The 17,132-nt window shown below is 42.1% G+C and overlaps 1 protein-coding gene across 2 annotated transcripts in view; it reads right to left on the bottom strand.

Annotated features, from left to right (window-relative positions):
• vsnl1a (visinin-like 1a) overlaps positions 1-17,132 on the bottom strand; it is a 52,609-nt gene that overhangs the window by 2,865 nt on the left and 32,612 nt on the right. For both annotated transcript variants that reach the window (XM_047387799.1, XM_047387800.1), the window contains one exon: positions 2,250-2,465. In XM_047387799.1, coding sequence (XP_047243755.1) covers positions 2,250-2,465 — 216 coding nt within the window. The remainder of the gene's footprint in view (positions 1-2,249; positions 2,466-17,132) is intronic.

Below are 17,132 nucleotides of genomic sequence, written 5' to 3' on the forward strand. Positions count from 1 at the left end.
AGCATATTTCATCCGACCAATAAAAGAAAAGTGTTTTTAATACAAAAAACGTCAACCTTCAAATAATCATGTACAGTTATGCACTCAATACTTGGTCGGGAATCCTTTTGCAGAAATGACTGCTTCAATGCGGCGTGGCATGGAGGCAATCAGCCTGTGGCACTGCTGAGGTCTTATGGAGGCCCAGGATGCTTCGATAGCGGCCTTTAGCTCATCCAGAGTGTTGGGTCTTGAGTCTCTCAACGTTCTCTTCACAATATCCCACAGATTCTCTATAGGGTTCAAGTCAGGAGAGTTGGCAGGCCAATTGAGCACAGTGATACCATGGTCAGTAAACCATTTACCAGTGGTTTTGGCACTGTGAGCAGGTGCCAGGTCGTGCTGAAAAATGAAATCTTCATCTCCATAAAGCTTTTCAGCAGATGGAAGCATGAAGTGCTCCAAAATCTCCTGATAGCTAGCTGCATTGACCCTGCCCTTGATAAAACACAGTGGACCAACACCAGCAGCTGACACGGCACCCCAGACCATCACTGACTGTGGGTACTTGACACTGGACTTCTGGCATTTTAGCATTTCCTTCTCCCCAGTCTTCCTCCAGACTCTGGCACCTTGATTTCCGAATGACATGCGGAATTTGCTTTCATCCGAAAAAAGTACTTTGGACCACTGAGCAACAGTCCAGTGCTGCTTCTCTGTAGCCCAGGTCAGGCGCTTCTGCTGCTGTTTCTGGTTCAAAAGTGGCTTGACCTGGGGAATGCGGCACCTGTAGCCCATTTCCTGCACACGCCTGTGCACGGTGGCTCTGGATGTTTCTACTCCAGACTCAGTCCACTGCTTCCGCAGGTCCTCCAAGGTCTGGAATCGGCCCTTCTCCACAATCTTCCTCAGGGTCCGGTCACCTCTTCTCGTTGTGCAGCGTTTTCTGCCACACTTTTTCCTTCCCACAGACTTCCCACTGAGGTGCCTTGATACAGCACTCTGGGAACAGCCTATTCATTCAGAAATTTCTTTCTGTGTCTTACCCTCTTGCTTGAGGGTGTCAATAGTGGCCTTCTGGACAGCAGTCAGGTCGGCAGTCTTACCCATGATTGGGGTTTTGAGTGATGAACCAGGCTGGGAGTTTTAAAGGTCTCAGGAATCTTTTGCAGGTGTTTAGAGTTAACTCGTTGATACAGATGATTAGGTTCATAGCTCGTTTAGAGACCCTTTTAATGATATGCTAATTTTGTGAGATAGGAATTTTGGGTTTTCATGAGCTGTATGCCAAAATCATCCGTATTAAGACAATAAAAGACCTGAAATATTTCAGTTAGTGTGCAATGAATCTAAAATATATGAATGTTAAATTTTCATCATGACATTATGGAAAATAATGAACTTTATCACAATATGCTAATATTTTGAGAAGGACCTGTAGTGTTATGCTGCATTCCATTAACCTCAGAATATGGAACTGGGATGTCGGAGTTTATGTCATTTCCGAGTTGTAGTGTCCCAGTTATCCTGCTTGTTTTTGTTCGTATTGCTAGCAACTGTGACAGCAGTCTTACCACAATATCAATGACAATAAATACTGTTCTATGTGGTGTTTCGTGCATATAAACAGTATTGAAACATCTGGTCTTATAAACACTGAAAAGTCGTACGTTACGACTGACTAAATGTTGCGTAAATAATAAAGAACTGCTAAAAATAGTCACAGTAAGAACGTTTTACTACAATTGATGCGAGTAGCAACCATTTTAAATGTGAAAGTCGGGTATGGTCATGTTGCCCCAACCTTCCAACTTGTAATTCCAATTTTGGTGGGCGTTCCAGATGAAACTTCCTACACGGAGGTCGGGAATTCCGACTTTCGAGTACAAATGGGGTGCAGCATCGGGAAATGTACATAAACGGTGTTCGGTTTCATGTGTGTTAATTTATTTCTGTCTTCCTTCATAACAAAGCTACTAATGACAACGTTTTGTTAGTATGTTGTGAAAAAGAACAACTTTCTTTGTTGTTATTTTCTTTTTTCGGGCCAAATTTCATTTGACAAAGTTGCTAAATCTGTCAGTCACCACAAGGGGGAGACTGCAACTCCTCCATTCCAATGATAATTCTGTCTGTGTTGACAGCCTGACAACATAATCGTTTTCGACAGTGACTTTTGCTGCATGATGTGTTACCTTGTTTTCTTTTCAAACTAAACAGAAAACAATTGAACTCTGTTTTAGATGTAGCTGTAGTTTTTGTAGGGATACCTCAATGATCTCCAGCATCTCCACCCGTGTGATTTTGCCGTCTCCGTCCAGGTCGTACATGTTGAAGGCCCAGTTGAGTTTCTGCTCGAAGCTGCCCCGTGATGTGATGGACAGTGCACAAATGAACTCTCTGAAGTCGATGGTGCCGTCACTGTTCTTGTCAAAGGTCCTGAAGGCGTGTTGGGCAAACTTGGATGCATCGCCATAAGGGAAGAACTGGTAGAAAACAGACACAGTTATTTTACAATCGTGTAGAAGGATCTTAGATGTTCTGAACACATTTTGTTTATTGTTTAGGATTTCGTAAATATATTAGTGAGTACATATTCTGCAGAATTCGTGTGTTGAATTGCACATCTGTTTACACTGTAGAGGTTTACAGCCTCTGTCCCTTTTAATGTTTTATAACAACTTCCAGATTGTTCATGGAACAAAGTGTAAATCAAAGCTCCAGCACAGTCTCGTTCCAGTTAAATTACATTAAGGTCTGCATTGATCTCTGAGGGTAAATTTGTCTTTCCTTTCCCATAAGCCTTTATTTATGGAGGCCAGACAAGCAGCAGCAAGAGTCTGGCGGAACTATTTAGTCACAGGCCAAATGATCCTGACACATCCCACTTCATCCATCCAGGTTTTTTGTTTTCTCTTTTTATTCAGGCTATCTGAGCTGACTGATGCTGCTCTCGGACGGCTTGTGCAAACAAATCCGGGTCGGGTGTTTCAGCCTTCATCAAGAAAACCGAACAAGAGGGGGACAATCTTTTTTTATCTGTTTTGTTGGTACTTCCAGAAAAAGATATTATTAGGTAATACACTGCCTGGCCAAAAAGAAAGTCACCACCTGGATTTAACTAAGCAAATAGGTACGTGCCTCCCATTGGATATTTACTGCTTGGGCGAAAATGTTTCAGCTGGCAACAAGTTATTTAACCCCAACTGGTGCAATGAGTTGCTTCTCATTTATTAAACAACCATGTCGAAAGACACATCCTGTGGTTGTGGAAAAGATGTAAGTTTGTTTCAGAAGGGTCAAATCATTGGCATCAAGGAGAGAAAACATCTAAGGAGATTGCAGAAACTACTAAAACTGTCCAATGCATTATTAACTGGAAGGATAGCGGGGACCCATCGTCTTCGAGGAAGAAATGTGGTTAGAAAAAAATCCTGAATGATCATGATCAGCGATCACTTAAACGTTTCGTGAAATCAAATCAAAGAAAAACAACAGTAAAACCCCGGCTCATGTTTAATAGTGAAAGTAAGAGCATTTTCTACACGCACAATGCGAAGAGAAATCAAGGGACTGGGACTGAACAGCTGTGTAGCTTTAAGAAAACCACTAATCAGTGAGGCTAACTGGAAAAAAAGGCTTCAATTTGCTAGGGAGCATAAAGATTGGACTCTGGAGCAATGGAAGAAGGTCACATGGTCTGATGAGTCCAGATTTACCTGTTCCAGAGTGATGGGCGCATCAGGGTAAGAAGAGAGGCAGGTGAAGCGATGCTCCCATCATGCCTAGTGCCTACTGTACCAGCCTGTGGGGACAGTGCTATGATCTGGGGTTGCTGCAGGTGGTCAGTTCTGGGTTCAGCAACAGTATGTGTTCAAAGAAGGAGGTCAGCTGACTACCTGAATATACTGAATGACCAGGTTATTCATTCAATAGATATTTTCTTCCCTGATGGTACAGGCATATTCCAAGATGACAATGCCAGGATTAATCGGGCTTGAATTGTGAAAGAGTGGTTCAGGGAGCATGAGACATCATTCTCACACATGGATTGACCACTACAGAGTCCAGACTTTAACCCTATCGAGAATCTTTGGGATGTGCTGGAGAAGGCCTTGTGCAGTGGTCAGACTCTACCATCATCAATGCAAGATCTTGGTGAAAAGTTAATGCAACACTGAGTGGAAATAAATCTTGTGACATTGCAGAAGCTTAATGAAACAATGCCACAGTGAATGCATGCTGTAATTAAAGCTAAAAGAGGTCCAACAAAATATGTGTGACGAGTGTGTGACCTTTATTTTTTGGTGGCGACTTTTTTTTTTTTGGCCAAGCAGTGTATATACTGTATGTAGTATCAGGTTATACAAAATATAGGTGAAGGAATCACTGAGAAAAAGCTTGATACTAGATTTTTATTTTATCCTTCTCCAAATGTCAAGCTGCCCTGCTTGTTCTGACATTTGCCAGAATAAATAGTGAGCTAATGACCTGAATTTCAAATCCTTGAATTCGATTTAGAAAAAAACAACTTTTTGCCATTTCCACAACCTAAATGGATCTTTTACCTTAAAATATTTTAGTTCTGATGAAGGAAGTCCAAATTGTTTTTGTCCTATCTAAAACCATGAGAGGTTACAGTTTTTTTTTTTTTGCTGTAGCCTACATAACACTTGGGAGAGGTCTGTCCCCCTCCAGATTTCTTCTTCAAATTATTATTTCATTTTTTAATTGACCAAAGCTATCCAAACCAACCTGGCCCTATTAAGCACCCCCCTAAACCTATCAACTGGTTGTGCTACTCTTGGTGGCACAACCAACTGACATCCAGTCTGCGATAACTGGAAATGAATCTTTTAAATCACTGTGAAGAATTTTTTACCCACTCTGTGCAGAATTCAACCACACTGGAGGGTTTTCTAGAATAAACAGCATGTTCAAGGACATGCCGAAGGTTCTCAATAGGATCTAAGTCCAGACATTCACTAGACCATCTTCGAAACCTTCCTTTTGTTTTTGCTTCAGCTATTCAGAGGCAAACTTGCTGGTGTTCTTTGGATTACTGTCCTGCTACAAAATGTGTTTGAGCTTAAGGTCATGAACTCATGGCTGGACATTCTCCTTCAGATCCTTCTGCTCGAGAGCAGAATGCTCCAGGTTCCAAGTAGCACAAGACCATCATTCTACCACCACAATGTTTGACTTGCAGTGTAATATTCTTCAGTCTAGGTTCAGTCTAAGCTGTCGAAGTTTTATATCAAGCAACACAATGCACACCTTCCAAAATGTTCCCATTTTGTCTTATCAGTTGGTTGATGATCTGAAATGGAATATTGGAAAATATTGTTTTGCATTTTCGTTTATAGTTGTGAGACCTGCTAAACAAAGAATGAAGAACTGAGTTTATGCTTAAACAACCTTGTTAAGGGCACCATGCTGTCCCTGCCACAGAATGACTAAGATCTGTTTGATTAACACAATCCCCCCACCTCACATCCTCCAGTGAGCCCAGCATTGGTATTCATAACCAAGAGTTTAGGACACACTGTCTTTGTTTCGGTTGCTGGGCAGATAAACTTGCTGCTTTTTGACTAAATTGTAAATGGATCCTAGGGACTGCCCCTTGGAGAAGAAGAGGTATTCCTGCATTTTGCATACACTCTGGTGTTTGGTTTTTCTCTTAAGGGCAACGATCTAGGACTGCAGGCAGCAGATTTAGGATCGGTAATTTGGTCAGAGACTGTATAACACAAAACAGTTAAGAGTGACAAAACAGCAAAATCAGAGGAAATAAATCTTCCACTGGGGCAAATGTTTTTTCATTGCACAAAAAAGGCAGGTGAGGTAAATGTCGAAGTGATGCTTGTTAAAGGTTACAACTAACATTTCAGTAACCTTTAGCAAAAGCTTTCTAAACATTGCCTAACAGTCCCTGCAAAATTAGCTGTAACCCCTACACGTGTAGCAGACATAGAGAATGAGGAACGTCCAGGCACTCTGGCCTGAATGTTTTATGTCACCTAAGAAGAAAATTTAGAATATGTAAGAAAACTTTATGACAGTCAAAGAACATCTGCTTCCCAATGTTTAACTAATCTTCAGTGAACATTTATAGAACAATCTATGAATGTTCAATTCGTAGCTTGGTACCCAGTTTACATTTTTTCATTTAATAAGCTGTATAATTTGTTTTGCAGCATACCTTTCTTAGTGGTTTAATGGCCTTTTAATTGGTAATGAGAGTTTTCTTCAGTTGTATGGAGCAGGAAGTAACAAAGGGCTGAAGCTCCCAGTGCTGCACATTGCTAATCAGCTCCCTGGAAAAAGCCCTTGAATTTTCCCTTGGTTACAAGAAAAACTAAATTGTCTGTTCAATATGTCTGGTCGATGGTGTAGAAACTAAAGGTGTGCAGCCTTCACTCTTATTAAGGTAAAGCTAATATTCACAAGTTAAAGCAGCATGTCTGTTCAGCGGGCTCTACCCAAGCTAATAATCAATCTAATCAGCTAATCAGCTTTTTATACTTAGGTTATTCTATGAAGAGGTGCAAAAAGATCATATTTTGCACAACATGCATGTTTACCTAATGGTAAACATCATAGGAATCTCACACCAGCCTAAGCTTCTAAATGCAGCAACAGAGACTAGCCATATAAACACCCTTGATTTTACTAGTATATAATGCTGCAATATAAATCGTCTATAAAATTTAGGCCATAGGATATGGATACAGGTTGTTCCATTTTATTGTTTTATATGTTTTATTTGCACATAGTAGATGTTTTGGAAGTGCAGAAATACAGAACGTTTGAGGTAATTTACTGTGATTACAATTCTTCTAAATTAAGACTTTGATCATTTTGAGCCACTATCACTTTTTAACATGATCTCGGTGACATGTAGTCAAACACTGAAATTACTTAGTCATTAAGTTGTTCTGAACCTGTTGTATGAAAGTGTTTTGTTCGCATAAGCAATAGTAAATGGAAGTAGAGTTTATGGGAATTTTCAGCACCGCTGTATAATGTATAATCTAAGAGGGATAAGGACAAACGACATGTAGCAAAAGACTACGCCACACTATGTCCTTCCCTATGCTTGTAGCTGTCTGATCACATAGAGACAAGAAAAGGCAAGGATGACACATCCATCGCTTCTCCCTAAACTAACAACAACCGCATGGACAGATTGTCTGGTGTCCCAACAGGTGGGGTGGGGGCAGAGACGGCATCCTAGCAGACATGTATAAAGGATTGGGGATAAATAACTGGAAACAGTCAGAAGAAAGAACCACAGAGAAAATAGGAGGACAAAGATGAATGGCTTCGACAGTTTAAATCAGCTGCAAAACCACTCATCTGCAATGAGATCCCACCGATTGGAGATGTAACTTGCTACCACCGCAGCAAACCGATCAGACTGCAGCAAGAAGTAAAGTGATGTGAAGAAGGGAAAGACGTGTGGGAGGTCAAAGTGATGAGGAGAGACAGAGGAGCGAGGGCACTAAAGAAATGATGGAGGAGCGGACTAAAAAGAGCATTATGGAGAAAGAATTAGAAGGAACACCGCGGGTCTCTGATCCAAGTAACCCGTTTGCTCTAAAAAGACCAAACTACTTTAAGCAAGAAAGCCCCTTTGGGACTGAGCGGGCCTGCGAGAAGCCGCCAGAATACACAAGACACTTTCCGAATAAATGCAATGTGGCATCCTTCCCACAGCCGCAGTCTTCTGTATGCCCCTACCTCAGTTCATTAAGCCCGCCCGACAAGATGACTGTGGAAAAACAGTGGTAAAGGGAAAAAGGGGGATAAGTGAAAGGGAGAAAGGAAGATGTAAAGGAGCTGAGGCAGGAGAGATGTAGAAGGGATCGGAGGGGGACAAACACTAGATGGCACTCAATTTCCCTTTACCAACTATAACGATGCAGCTGGAGCTGGACTTAACAGCCAGGGATATTAGGTTGTTAACATTTCCAGAAAGTCTCTGCCCTCCACTCATCTGGCCCTTATTTGCTTTCATGGCTGTTTAATATGGTTGTTTGGATCAGGACATCAAAGGACAGACTAAATGCCAGACCGCTTTGTCCACTCTGGGAGAGAACAAGACTGCCAGACGTGTGTGTCATTGAGAGGGTAGCAACCTCCGCACACCTACGACCAGCCCCCCCCCCCCCCCCCCCCCCCCCAAAAAAAAACATACAGCAGTTAATTGGAACATTAAAGCCTTTATAATCAGCCCGCAAGCCGGCACTGGTGCTGATCCAAAAGCCAGAGGGGATCGAGGAAGAAGGGTAAAGACAGAGACACGAACACGGATCACACCTCTTTCAATATACGACGGCAGGTTCATGGATGGGATTACTATTACGGCCTAAAACCTCTTCTCCATCATGACAACAAATGGCTTTGGGCTGATTAAAACATTTCGGCGTAAGGGCTATTCTTTCAGACCATCTCAATAGTTTCTCTGCCAAATCTGCATCTGAAAGTTGAGTTAAACACTTGAGCTGGCTTAGTGCAGCTTAACGGCTTCCAGGGATGAGTGTGTGGGTTGTGATCTGAGTGAGGAGGGCATATTTCCCGCTCTGTTTCAGTTTGGGAACTGGGTTTAACTGGATTACTGTTATCTAAGAACCAGAAGAGTTATTTGTGACTCTGAAAGCAATGAGTTATGTTCACCCTCGCTGTGGCTCTTGACTCTCATTTATACATATTTGTAGGGAACTTGCCACCCACTGGCAAATATAAGGTACTTTTCTGATTGTATTATGTTGTTAAGTATCAGATCAATCAGTTATGTAATGGTACACTTAGCATTTCCTGGACATTGTAAGGTCATTGTGTTGACAACTTGATGACAACTGGTTTACCAAGAATGGAAGTCAGCTCCTCTGAGTCTGAGCCCAAAGTTCTCAACTGGAACAAAGGCTAAACACATGCTCTAGGTTGGGGTTAAGTCTTTCCCTTCAGCAGAGGGATTTCCGGTGTCTTGGGGTCTAGTTGCAATGTGAGGATAGGATGGAATGGAATCGGTGCCTTATCTGCAGAAAGGTGTTTCTTGAACTGGCATGTTGTGGTGAATAAGGAGCTGAGCTGAAGAGGAAAGCTCTTGATTTGTGGTCCATCTAATGGCCATGAGACATACAGTAGATCATGACCAAAAGATCAAGATCCCGTACACAAGCAGATGGATGGATGGATGGATGGATGGATGGATGGATGGATGGATGGATGGATGGATGGATGGATAAGCACCTTAACAATGGAGTAAGTGCAGCAGCTCTCCCCATTTTTCTGACATTTTGTCTGACAAATTTACAAAGTCAGACAAAGTTAATTCTTACTTTCTCAACTAGCAAGCAAAACAAAATAACCAAAAAAAACAAATAGTTGCTCCTTTTTAGTCCCAGTCCTTCAACTCTGCAGTGGTTCGTTCCAACTCAATGTATAAAAGCTGCCTTATTATGTTTTAAAATATCAGAGCAAACTTTGGGTAAATACAGATTTATTTTATTTTTTGCTCTGTTGGTTATTTTCTGAATAATAACCCCATTAATAGAGTTTACAGCTAGGTTTAAGGGGATTTAAAATCATCGATGCAGCAAAGGAAGTGAACCTCTGCCCAGGCCTCTGTTGCAATGAGCAACACTCTTTCAAAGCCAAACTTTTTAGGCCAAAAAGGAACCTAACGAAAGGAGCTGCAGACCGATGCAACCTTTAGCAGCACAACTGGCACACTCTTGCAGGTGGGTAACTATGCACCTGATATGGCAACATTCACTGATTTGCTATACTCTATGAGTAAGCCTCTCCAACATCAAAATGTTTGCATTCTGAGTAATCTTACGGGGTGTTCCATCTACCTACAAAGTTGGAAGTCAAAGCTTTACAGTGTTCCAGTTTCATTTCACAGAACAAGTGTGATCTGCTTATAGTTTTGCTCAGTGACTAGGCTGACTACGATTAGCTAGACACACCGATATTAATGTGTTTCCCAGCATCTAGGATTTTCACGCACCATAGCAGATGTTCCATAACATGAGCTCTACATAATTGTGTACCTGATCTAATGATGCAACACATCAGAAGTAAACAGTTTGTTGCAATCACTACCTTTAATTAGCATGGCAGCCATGTTTGATTTTCAGATCAGAGCTGATAACAAGCCTCCAACTTTCCAAGTCAGAACGTCGACACCAGAGGGTGTTCTAGTTAATTTTGCACAAGGAACAAATGGAACGCCCACTATATTCATCTAGACTAACCTCTTAAGCTCACAATTCATGGCTACTTAACATGAATTGCTAGATAAAATGAATTCTTGAGTTTAAAATGTTTGCATTCAAGCCCCTTTCACCACATATTGCGCCTTTTTTATATGCAGGAGGAGTATGATCGACTTTTTAAAGAGTTGAGTGTTAAGAACTTGAGGACTGTGCTTGAATTTCAGAATGTCTTGATCGTGTGGCTAAAGCATTTATTGTTTATTTGTAAGCAAATGTGATGTTAATTTATAGACAGGAAAATACAAAAAAAGAATAATTTTTAATCCATTAAAATGCTTTTTCTTTATCTTACTTGACAAAGTCAGCAGCTTAACAAGCTGCACGACCACCTGCACACACACTCAAACAGGATGACCTTATATGTGATCATCCATGCAGTCAGTGTCCTTTAATGTCTTTTCTGGACCGCTGCCATGTCAATTCCATGCTTGTTTGGGATCTCCTGATTTAGGCTCACAGACTCTGTCCCTGTCCATGCCGTTCCACCTGCTGGTTTTATGTGCGTGCTGACACACAATCACATAAGAATCACACGCTGTAAGCGCTCTCTCTTCTGTCTTTCTAAACAAAATGGATGGATCAATATCATTTGCCCTGATGGATAAATGGTTCCAGAAGTAGTGGCAAACAGAAAGCGGGTAGTCTACTATTAACTGTTTAGTGACCAGAAAAATATAAATGTTACGCAACAGAAGAACAATGCTCATTTACTATTTAGGCATATCCATAACCAAATACAATATTACGTATTAATATCCTAGACGCTTTTCACATCTTGTCACATTGCAACCACAGACTTTAATGTATTTAATTGGGACTGTATGTGGTAAGTAGCACATGAGGTGGAAGTGGAAGGAAAAGCAATGTATGGTTTCCTATTTCCAATTATGCGCCATTCTAACGCATAATTATTAGTTTGGTGTAAAACAACCTATTTTTGCTCTGGCCGGCTTTTTGCAGCCTCTACAAGGTCCTCTAACAGCACCGTCCATCTTTCCAGCTTCCCTTCTCCTGTGGAAGACGAATTTCCCCACAGCACAATTCTGCCACCACCACGTTTCATTATGGGGATGGTGTGGTCAGGCAGAATTATGTGCAGAGTTAGTTTTCCTCCACACCTTTAATTGAACAATGACTGTCTCCTTGCCGCTTTTCCAGAAAGCCAGATTTGTGGAGTGCACGAGTAATAATCTCCTCCAAAGTAGCTAGTGGGCTTTTGGCTGCTTATCTGGTAAATGCTCTCTTTGCAGTTAAGGTCTTGGTAGGTTTTTTATGTGCCATATTCTTCCCATTTTCAGATTGATGTTCAAATCTCTCCCACTGAAGCTCTTCTTCCTGACCTGTCTGCTGTGTTCCTTGGTCTTCAAGATGCTGTTTGTTCTCTATTGTTCTCTAACAAACCTCTGAGGCCTTCACAGAAAAACTGGATTTATACTGAGATTAAATCATCCACAGATGGACTCTGTTTACCAAGTATTCTTGGGAATTCTGAATGTAATTGCTTTACCTGAACTTTATTCATGAATATCAAAGTGAAAGGGGCTTAACAAAAAACAATGGAAACACTTTGCACTGAAAAAACACAGATTTTTATAGGCAAAAGACATTAAAAACGATATATAATTTTCCCTCCACTTCATATTTCTACCGTGGAGGCGACGTGCTGCAGCCTTTTGCTAATATTGTCAGATGAAATGCAGTCCATTAGCAGAAATACATTGCTATACATGACAGGGCGAGCTGTCTGTGCCATGATTGTTTACACTGTTTCCTCAAAAGCACTCCATAGTTGCTGCTTTATTGAGCAGAATGCAGGGTTATAATCCATCGCAGGGACACATTTACAGTGTCTGTCTGCATCAACTCTTACATATACCCGCAATGACAAGCCAAAAAGCGACAGAAACTGAGCCAGCACAAATCTGTAGCCACAACTGCTTCCAAGCCTGTAGGGTCTGCACAAATAGAACACACACACACACACACACACACACACACACACACACACACACACAGCTGAAGGCTGCACAGGATTGCTGCTGAAAGGCAAGAATCTGAACACTCTGTATTGATTATAGAAGAAAACAATATTTGTAAGGTGCAAAGTTAATGTAGAATCAAGACTGTCCCTACTGCTGTTTCAATACTTCAGAGAGACAAACTGAATACACTTTGGACTACATAGCTCTCTACTTATGGTGTGAGGGAGGAATTTGCTATGTTTACAGCGTACACAGGGAAGAGGTCTCTCAGACTGGAAAATATGTGTTAATTACTGAGCACTTCAGTGTTAGAGGTTGTAGATGAGATGGCTACAAAATGGGCTACATAGGTGAATAAGAACACACAAATGCAGTCACAGACAGAGAAACAGGGAGAATTATACCGAAAAAAAGGGTAAAAACAAAGAAGGACCCTAGAGACCAGAAGGCTGGATTTATCACATTGAATAGCTTTGAACCCTCTGTGCTCTGTGACCTCTGTAAAAGGCCTCCCTGTAGGGCTGAGAAGGTGTGATTCAACTATTCAGCAAAGTTCATGGCCTCACTTCTGCCGTGTGAGTGCATTCAGATGGACAAGGTTTAGGGTCCATTCTGAGGGGAAGTCATATTCTGAGCGACCATATAGAACCATTACCACAATTGATTCTCTATCATGACTAAACAGAGAAGTAAGCCGTCAGTCTCACAGAGCAGGCTTGGAATCCCAGGGTGCCGTGGGGGTGGCAGCAAGAATGATTTTTAGGTGGTTAAAAGTTTAGGCCAAGTTGTCAGCCATCATCCATCCATGAGGGGCACCGACTCCTTGTCTGTCTGACCTCTCCGCTTAGGTCCGTGGAGGCTACCAACAGTAAGAATAAACTATAAAATTACAACAAAAGGTTATGGCTAACAATATCTAGAAATCAATCAACAAATGCCACACTGCTAAAAACAAAATAGCCCCCTTACAGTTTTTGTTCCATTTTGCTTTTTTGTCACACTTAAATGTGTCAGATATTCAAACTAACTTTAATATAAGGTGAGTAAATACAAAAAGCTGTTTCCTGAATGATGATTTCATATACAGGTCCTTCTCAAAATATTAGCATATTGTGATAAAGTTCATTATTTTCCATAATGTCATGATGAAAATTTAACATTCATATATTTTAGATTCATTGCACACTAACTGAAATATTTCAGGTCTTTTATTGTCTTAATACGGATGATTTTGGCATACAGCTCATGAAAACCCAAAATTCCTATCTCACAAAATTAGCATATTTCATCCGACCAATAAAAGAAAAGTGTTTTTAATACAAAAAACGTCAACCTTCAAATAATCATGTACAGTTATGCACTCAATACTTGGTCAGGAATCCTTTTGCAGAAATGACTGCTTCAATGCGGCGTGGCATGGAGGCAATCAGCCTGTGGCACTGCTGAGGTCTTATGGAGGCCCAGGATGCTTCGATAGCGGCCTTTAGCTCATCCAGAGTGTTGGGTCTTGAGTCTCTCAACGTTCTCTTCACAATATCCCACAGATTCTCTATGGGGTTCAGGTCAGGAGAGTTGGCAGGCCAATTGAGCACAGTGATACCATGGTCAGTAAACCATTTACCAGTGGTTTTGGCACTGTGAGCAGGTGCCAGGTCGTGCTGAAAAATGAAATCTTCATCTCCATAAAGCTTTTCAGCAGATGGAAGCATAAAGTGCTCCAAAATCTCCTGATAGCTAGCTGCATTGACCCTGTCCTTGATAAAACACAGTGGACCAACACCAGCAGCTGACACGGCACCCCAGACCATCACTGACTGTGGGTTCTTGACACTGGACTTCTGGCATTTTGGCATTTCCTTCTCCCCAGTCTTCCTCCGGTCTCTGGCACCTTGATTTCCGAATGACATGCAGAATTTGCTTTCATCCGAAAAAAGTACTTTGGACCACTGAGCAACAGTCCAGTGCTGCTTCTCTGTAGCCCAGGTCAGGCGCTTCTGCCGCTGTTTCTGATTCAAAAGTGGCTTGACCTGGGGAATGCGGCACCTGTAGCCCATTTCCTGCACACGCCTGTGCACGGTGGCTCTGGATGTTTCTACTCCAGACTCAGTCCACTGCTTCCACAGGTCCCCCAAGATCTGGAATCGGCCCTTCTCCACAATCTTTCTCAGGGTCCGGTCACCTCTTCTCGTTGTGCAGCGTTTTCTGCCACACTTTTTCCTTCCTACAGACTTCCCACTGAGGTGCCTTAATACAGCACTCTGGGAACAGCCTATTCGTTCAGAAATTTCTTTCTGTGTCTTACCCTCTTGCTTGAGGGTGTCAATAGTGGCCTTCTGGACAGCAGTCAGGTCGGCAGTCTTACCCATGATTGGGGTTTTGAGTGATGAACCAGGCTGGGAGTTTTAAAGGCCTCAGGAATCTTTTGCAGGTGTTTAGAGTTAACTCGTTGATTCAGATGATTAGGTTCATAGCTCGTTTAGAGACCCTTTTAATGATATGCTAATTTTGTGAGATAGGAATTTTGGGTTTTCATGAGCTGTATGCCAAAATCATCCGTATTAAGACAATAAAAGACCTGAAATATTTCAGTTAGTGTGCAATGAATCTAAAATATATGAATGTTAAATTTTCATCAAGACATTATGGAAAATAATGAACTTTATCACAATATGCTAATATTTTGAGAAGGACCTGTATTAAGGTAAGAACATTTCTGGTTCAGTTTCTCTAGCCACACCCAGGCCTGATTACCACCAGACCTGTAGGGTCAAGAAATCACTTAAGTATAACTTGTTTGACAACATGAAGTAGGCTAAAATATCTCAAAAAGCAAAAAACCATGCCCTGATCTAAAGAAATTCATGAACAGATGTAAAGCAAAGCCAGTGAAGGGGTTACAAAAGCATTTGGGACAGCAATTATCCACAAATGGAGAAAGCATGGAGCAGTGGTGACTTTCCCAGGAGTGGCCGGCCCTCCAAAATTGCTCCAGGAGCACATGGGTGAGTCATCCTGGAGGTCACAAAAGAACCCAAAACTTCTATAGCACCGCAGGCCTCACTCACATCAGTTAAGGTTAGAGCTCATGCCTTTTTGAGAGATATGCACTATGTTACACCTGGTGTAAAACTAATTTCATACCAGCATTTAAACATGAGGGTGGTAGAGGTATTGCCTGGTGTTGTGTTAATGGTTCCGGACCTGGACGACTTGCAGTAATGGATGGAACCAGGACTTCAGGACTTCTGCTCTCTTGAAGAACGTCCTTAAAGAAAAGACGGCCACACCGCTGACATCGCTTCTCTGCTTCAGTTAAACACTTCACAATCCTGTGGTGTATCACTATCACTGTCACATGACCAAACAAATACCACATGGCCAACCCCCTCCACTCCTCCTCCCAAAACACATAGACAAACAGCTAAAAGATGGAAGTAAACATCATCTGTTAATACCAGCCCAGTTTTATTTATGGGGCCGATAGCGATATGCATGCGCATCGTTAGAGGTTTTGTCATTAGCCGCAGATTTAATTGAGACTATTAAAAGTGGCGACCTATCTAGGGTGTACCGCGCCTCTTGCCCATAGACTGCTGGAGATAGGCACCAGCTCCCCCGCGACCCACTATGGAATAAGCGGTAGAAAATGACTGACTGACTATTAAAAGTCAGATGCAAAATGAATTTAACTTCGGTTGATAATTGTGTTAAGAAATATGCATCACAAGTGCACATATTACCAATCCCTGTCTATTTATATTATTTTTGTGTGCTTATTTATATATATATATTATATTATTCGGTTATTTTTATATTATATTTTTTGTATTTATTTTGCTGTGCTGGGCGCCCACAAATCTGCTGCGGTCCTCCACACACACACTGGAGCCTCCGTCCCAACCTAATCTCTCAGACCTGGAGCAGATTCCGCACAGCAGCGGTGGATCTGTTCGCCACATGGTGCCAGCTGTGGTTCTCACTAAAACCACGGGAGCATCCATCTTCAGGAGTGGACGCTTTCTGCTCATAGTCTGTGGTTGAATAAGCTAGTTTGCGCTTTTCTTCCAGTTCCGCAGATCCTGAAGCTCCAGGATAGGTTCGGGTGGAACAGCTGTCATTAATTCTCAAAGCCTCCAAGCGCACAGGCACACCGTGGTTCCCGAACATGCAGCAGTTGGTATCGGGCTGCCCATTGCAGCAGCTGTGGAGGGTGGATGTGTGAGGGGCAATCAGGAGTTACCCAGAGACAGGTCAGTGTCTCTGGGACTGGCTGCTGAACGGGAGCTCTTAGGGAGGCTCTGTTGTAATTAGTTTCTTCTAACCGCCTCATAACTCTGAGGAGGAAGCAGTGTCTCATCTCCTCTGTTCTGTGCGCACTCTGTCATGTCAGTGGCCGGTTAGTGTGAGAACATTTGTTTTTCAGCCCCAGTTCGTGACCCCTTTGTTACTACTTTTGAGTATAATCAAGCCTTCCTGTGGTCAGAGGTTACTCCCCTCTGCTGTGGTGCTTAGGGCGTGCAGGGGTTGTCACGCTGTGTCATTACACATGATCCAGCTGCTGAGTTGTTTCATTTTATATCTATGATCCAACTGAGAATTTGAGGACCAGCTCTGGTCATTGTTAGACCGTTACAGTTTGTAACCTTCATCGTCACTGTTCACAGCAGCAGGTCTGTCATCTCAACCTCTCCCTGACCAGAGATTATTTCTCCTCTGTTCAGTTGCGCAGGGTGCCTCTGAGTTCGGTGGCTGAGTTTGAAATTGTTCTGTGCAAGCTTTTTGTTTGTGGTCTGGACGGACTCAGTGAGGCATAGTCTACATCCTGCTTCACCTTTAATCCACTAGCGATATCCATAAAGGGCAAAGCCTATACGAAATAGAACGT

Source organism: Girardinichthys multiradiatus, chromosome 15 (assembly GCF_021462225.1).
Source record: "Girardinichthys multiradiatus isolate DD_20200921_A chromosome 15, DD_fGirMul_XY1, whole genome shotgun sequence".
In the NCBI taxonomy this organism is placed as follows: Eukaryota; Metazoa; Chordata; class Actinopteri; order Cyprinodontiformes; family Goodeidae; genus Girardinichthys; species Girardinichthys multiradiatus.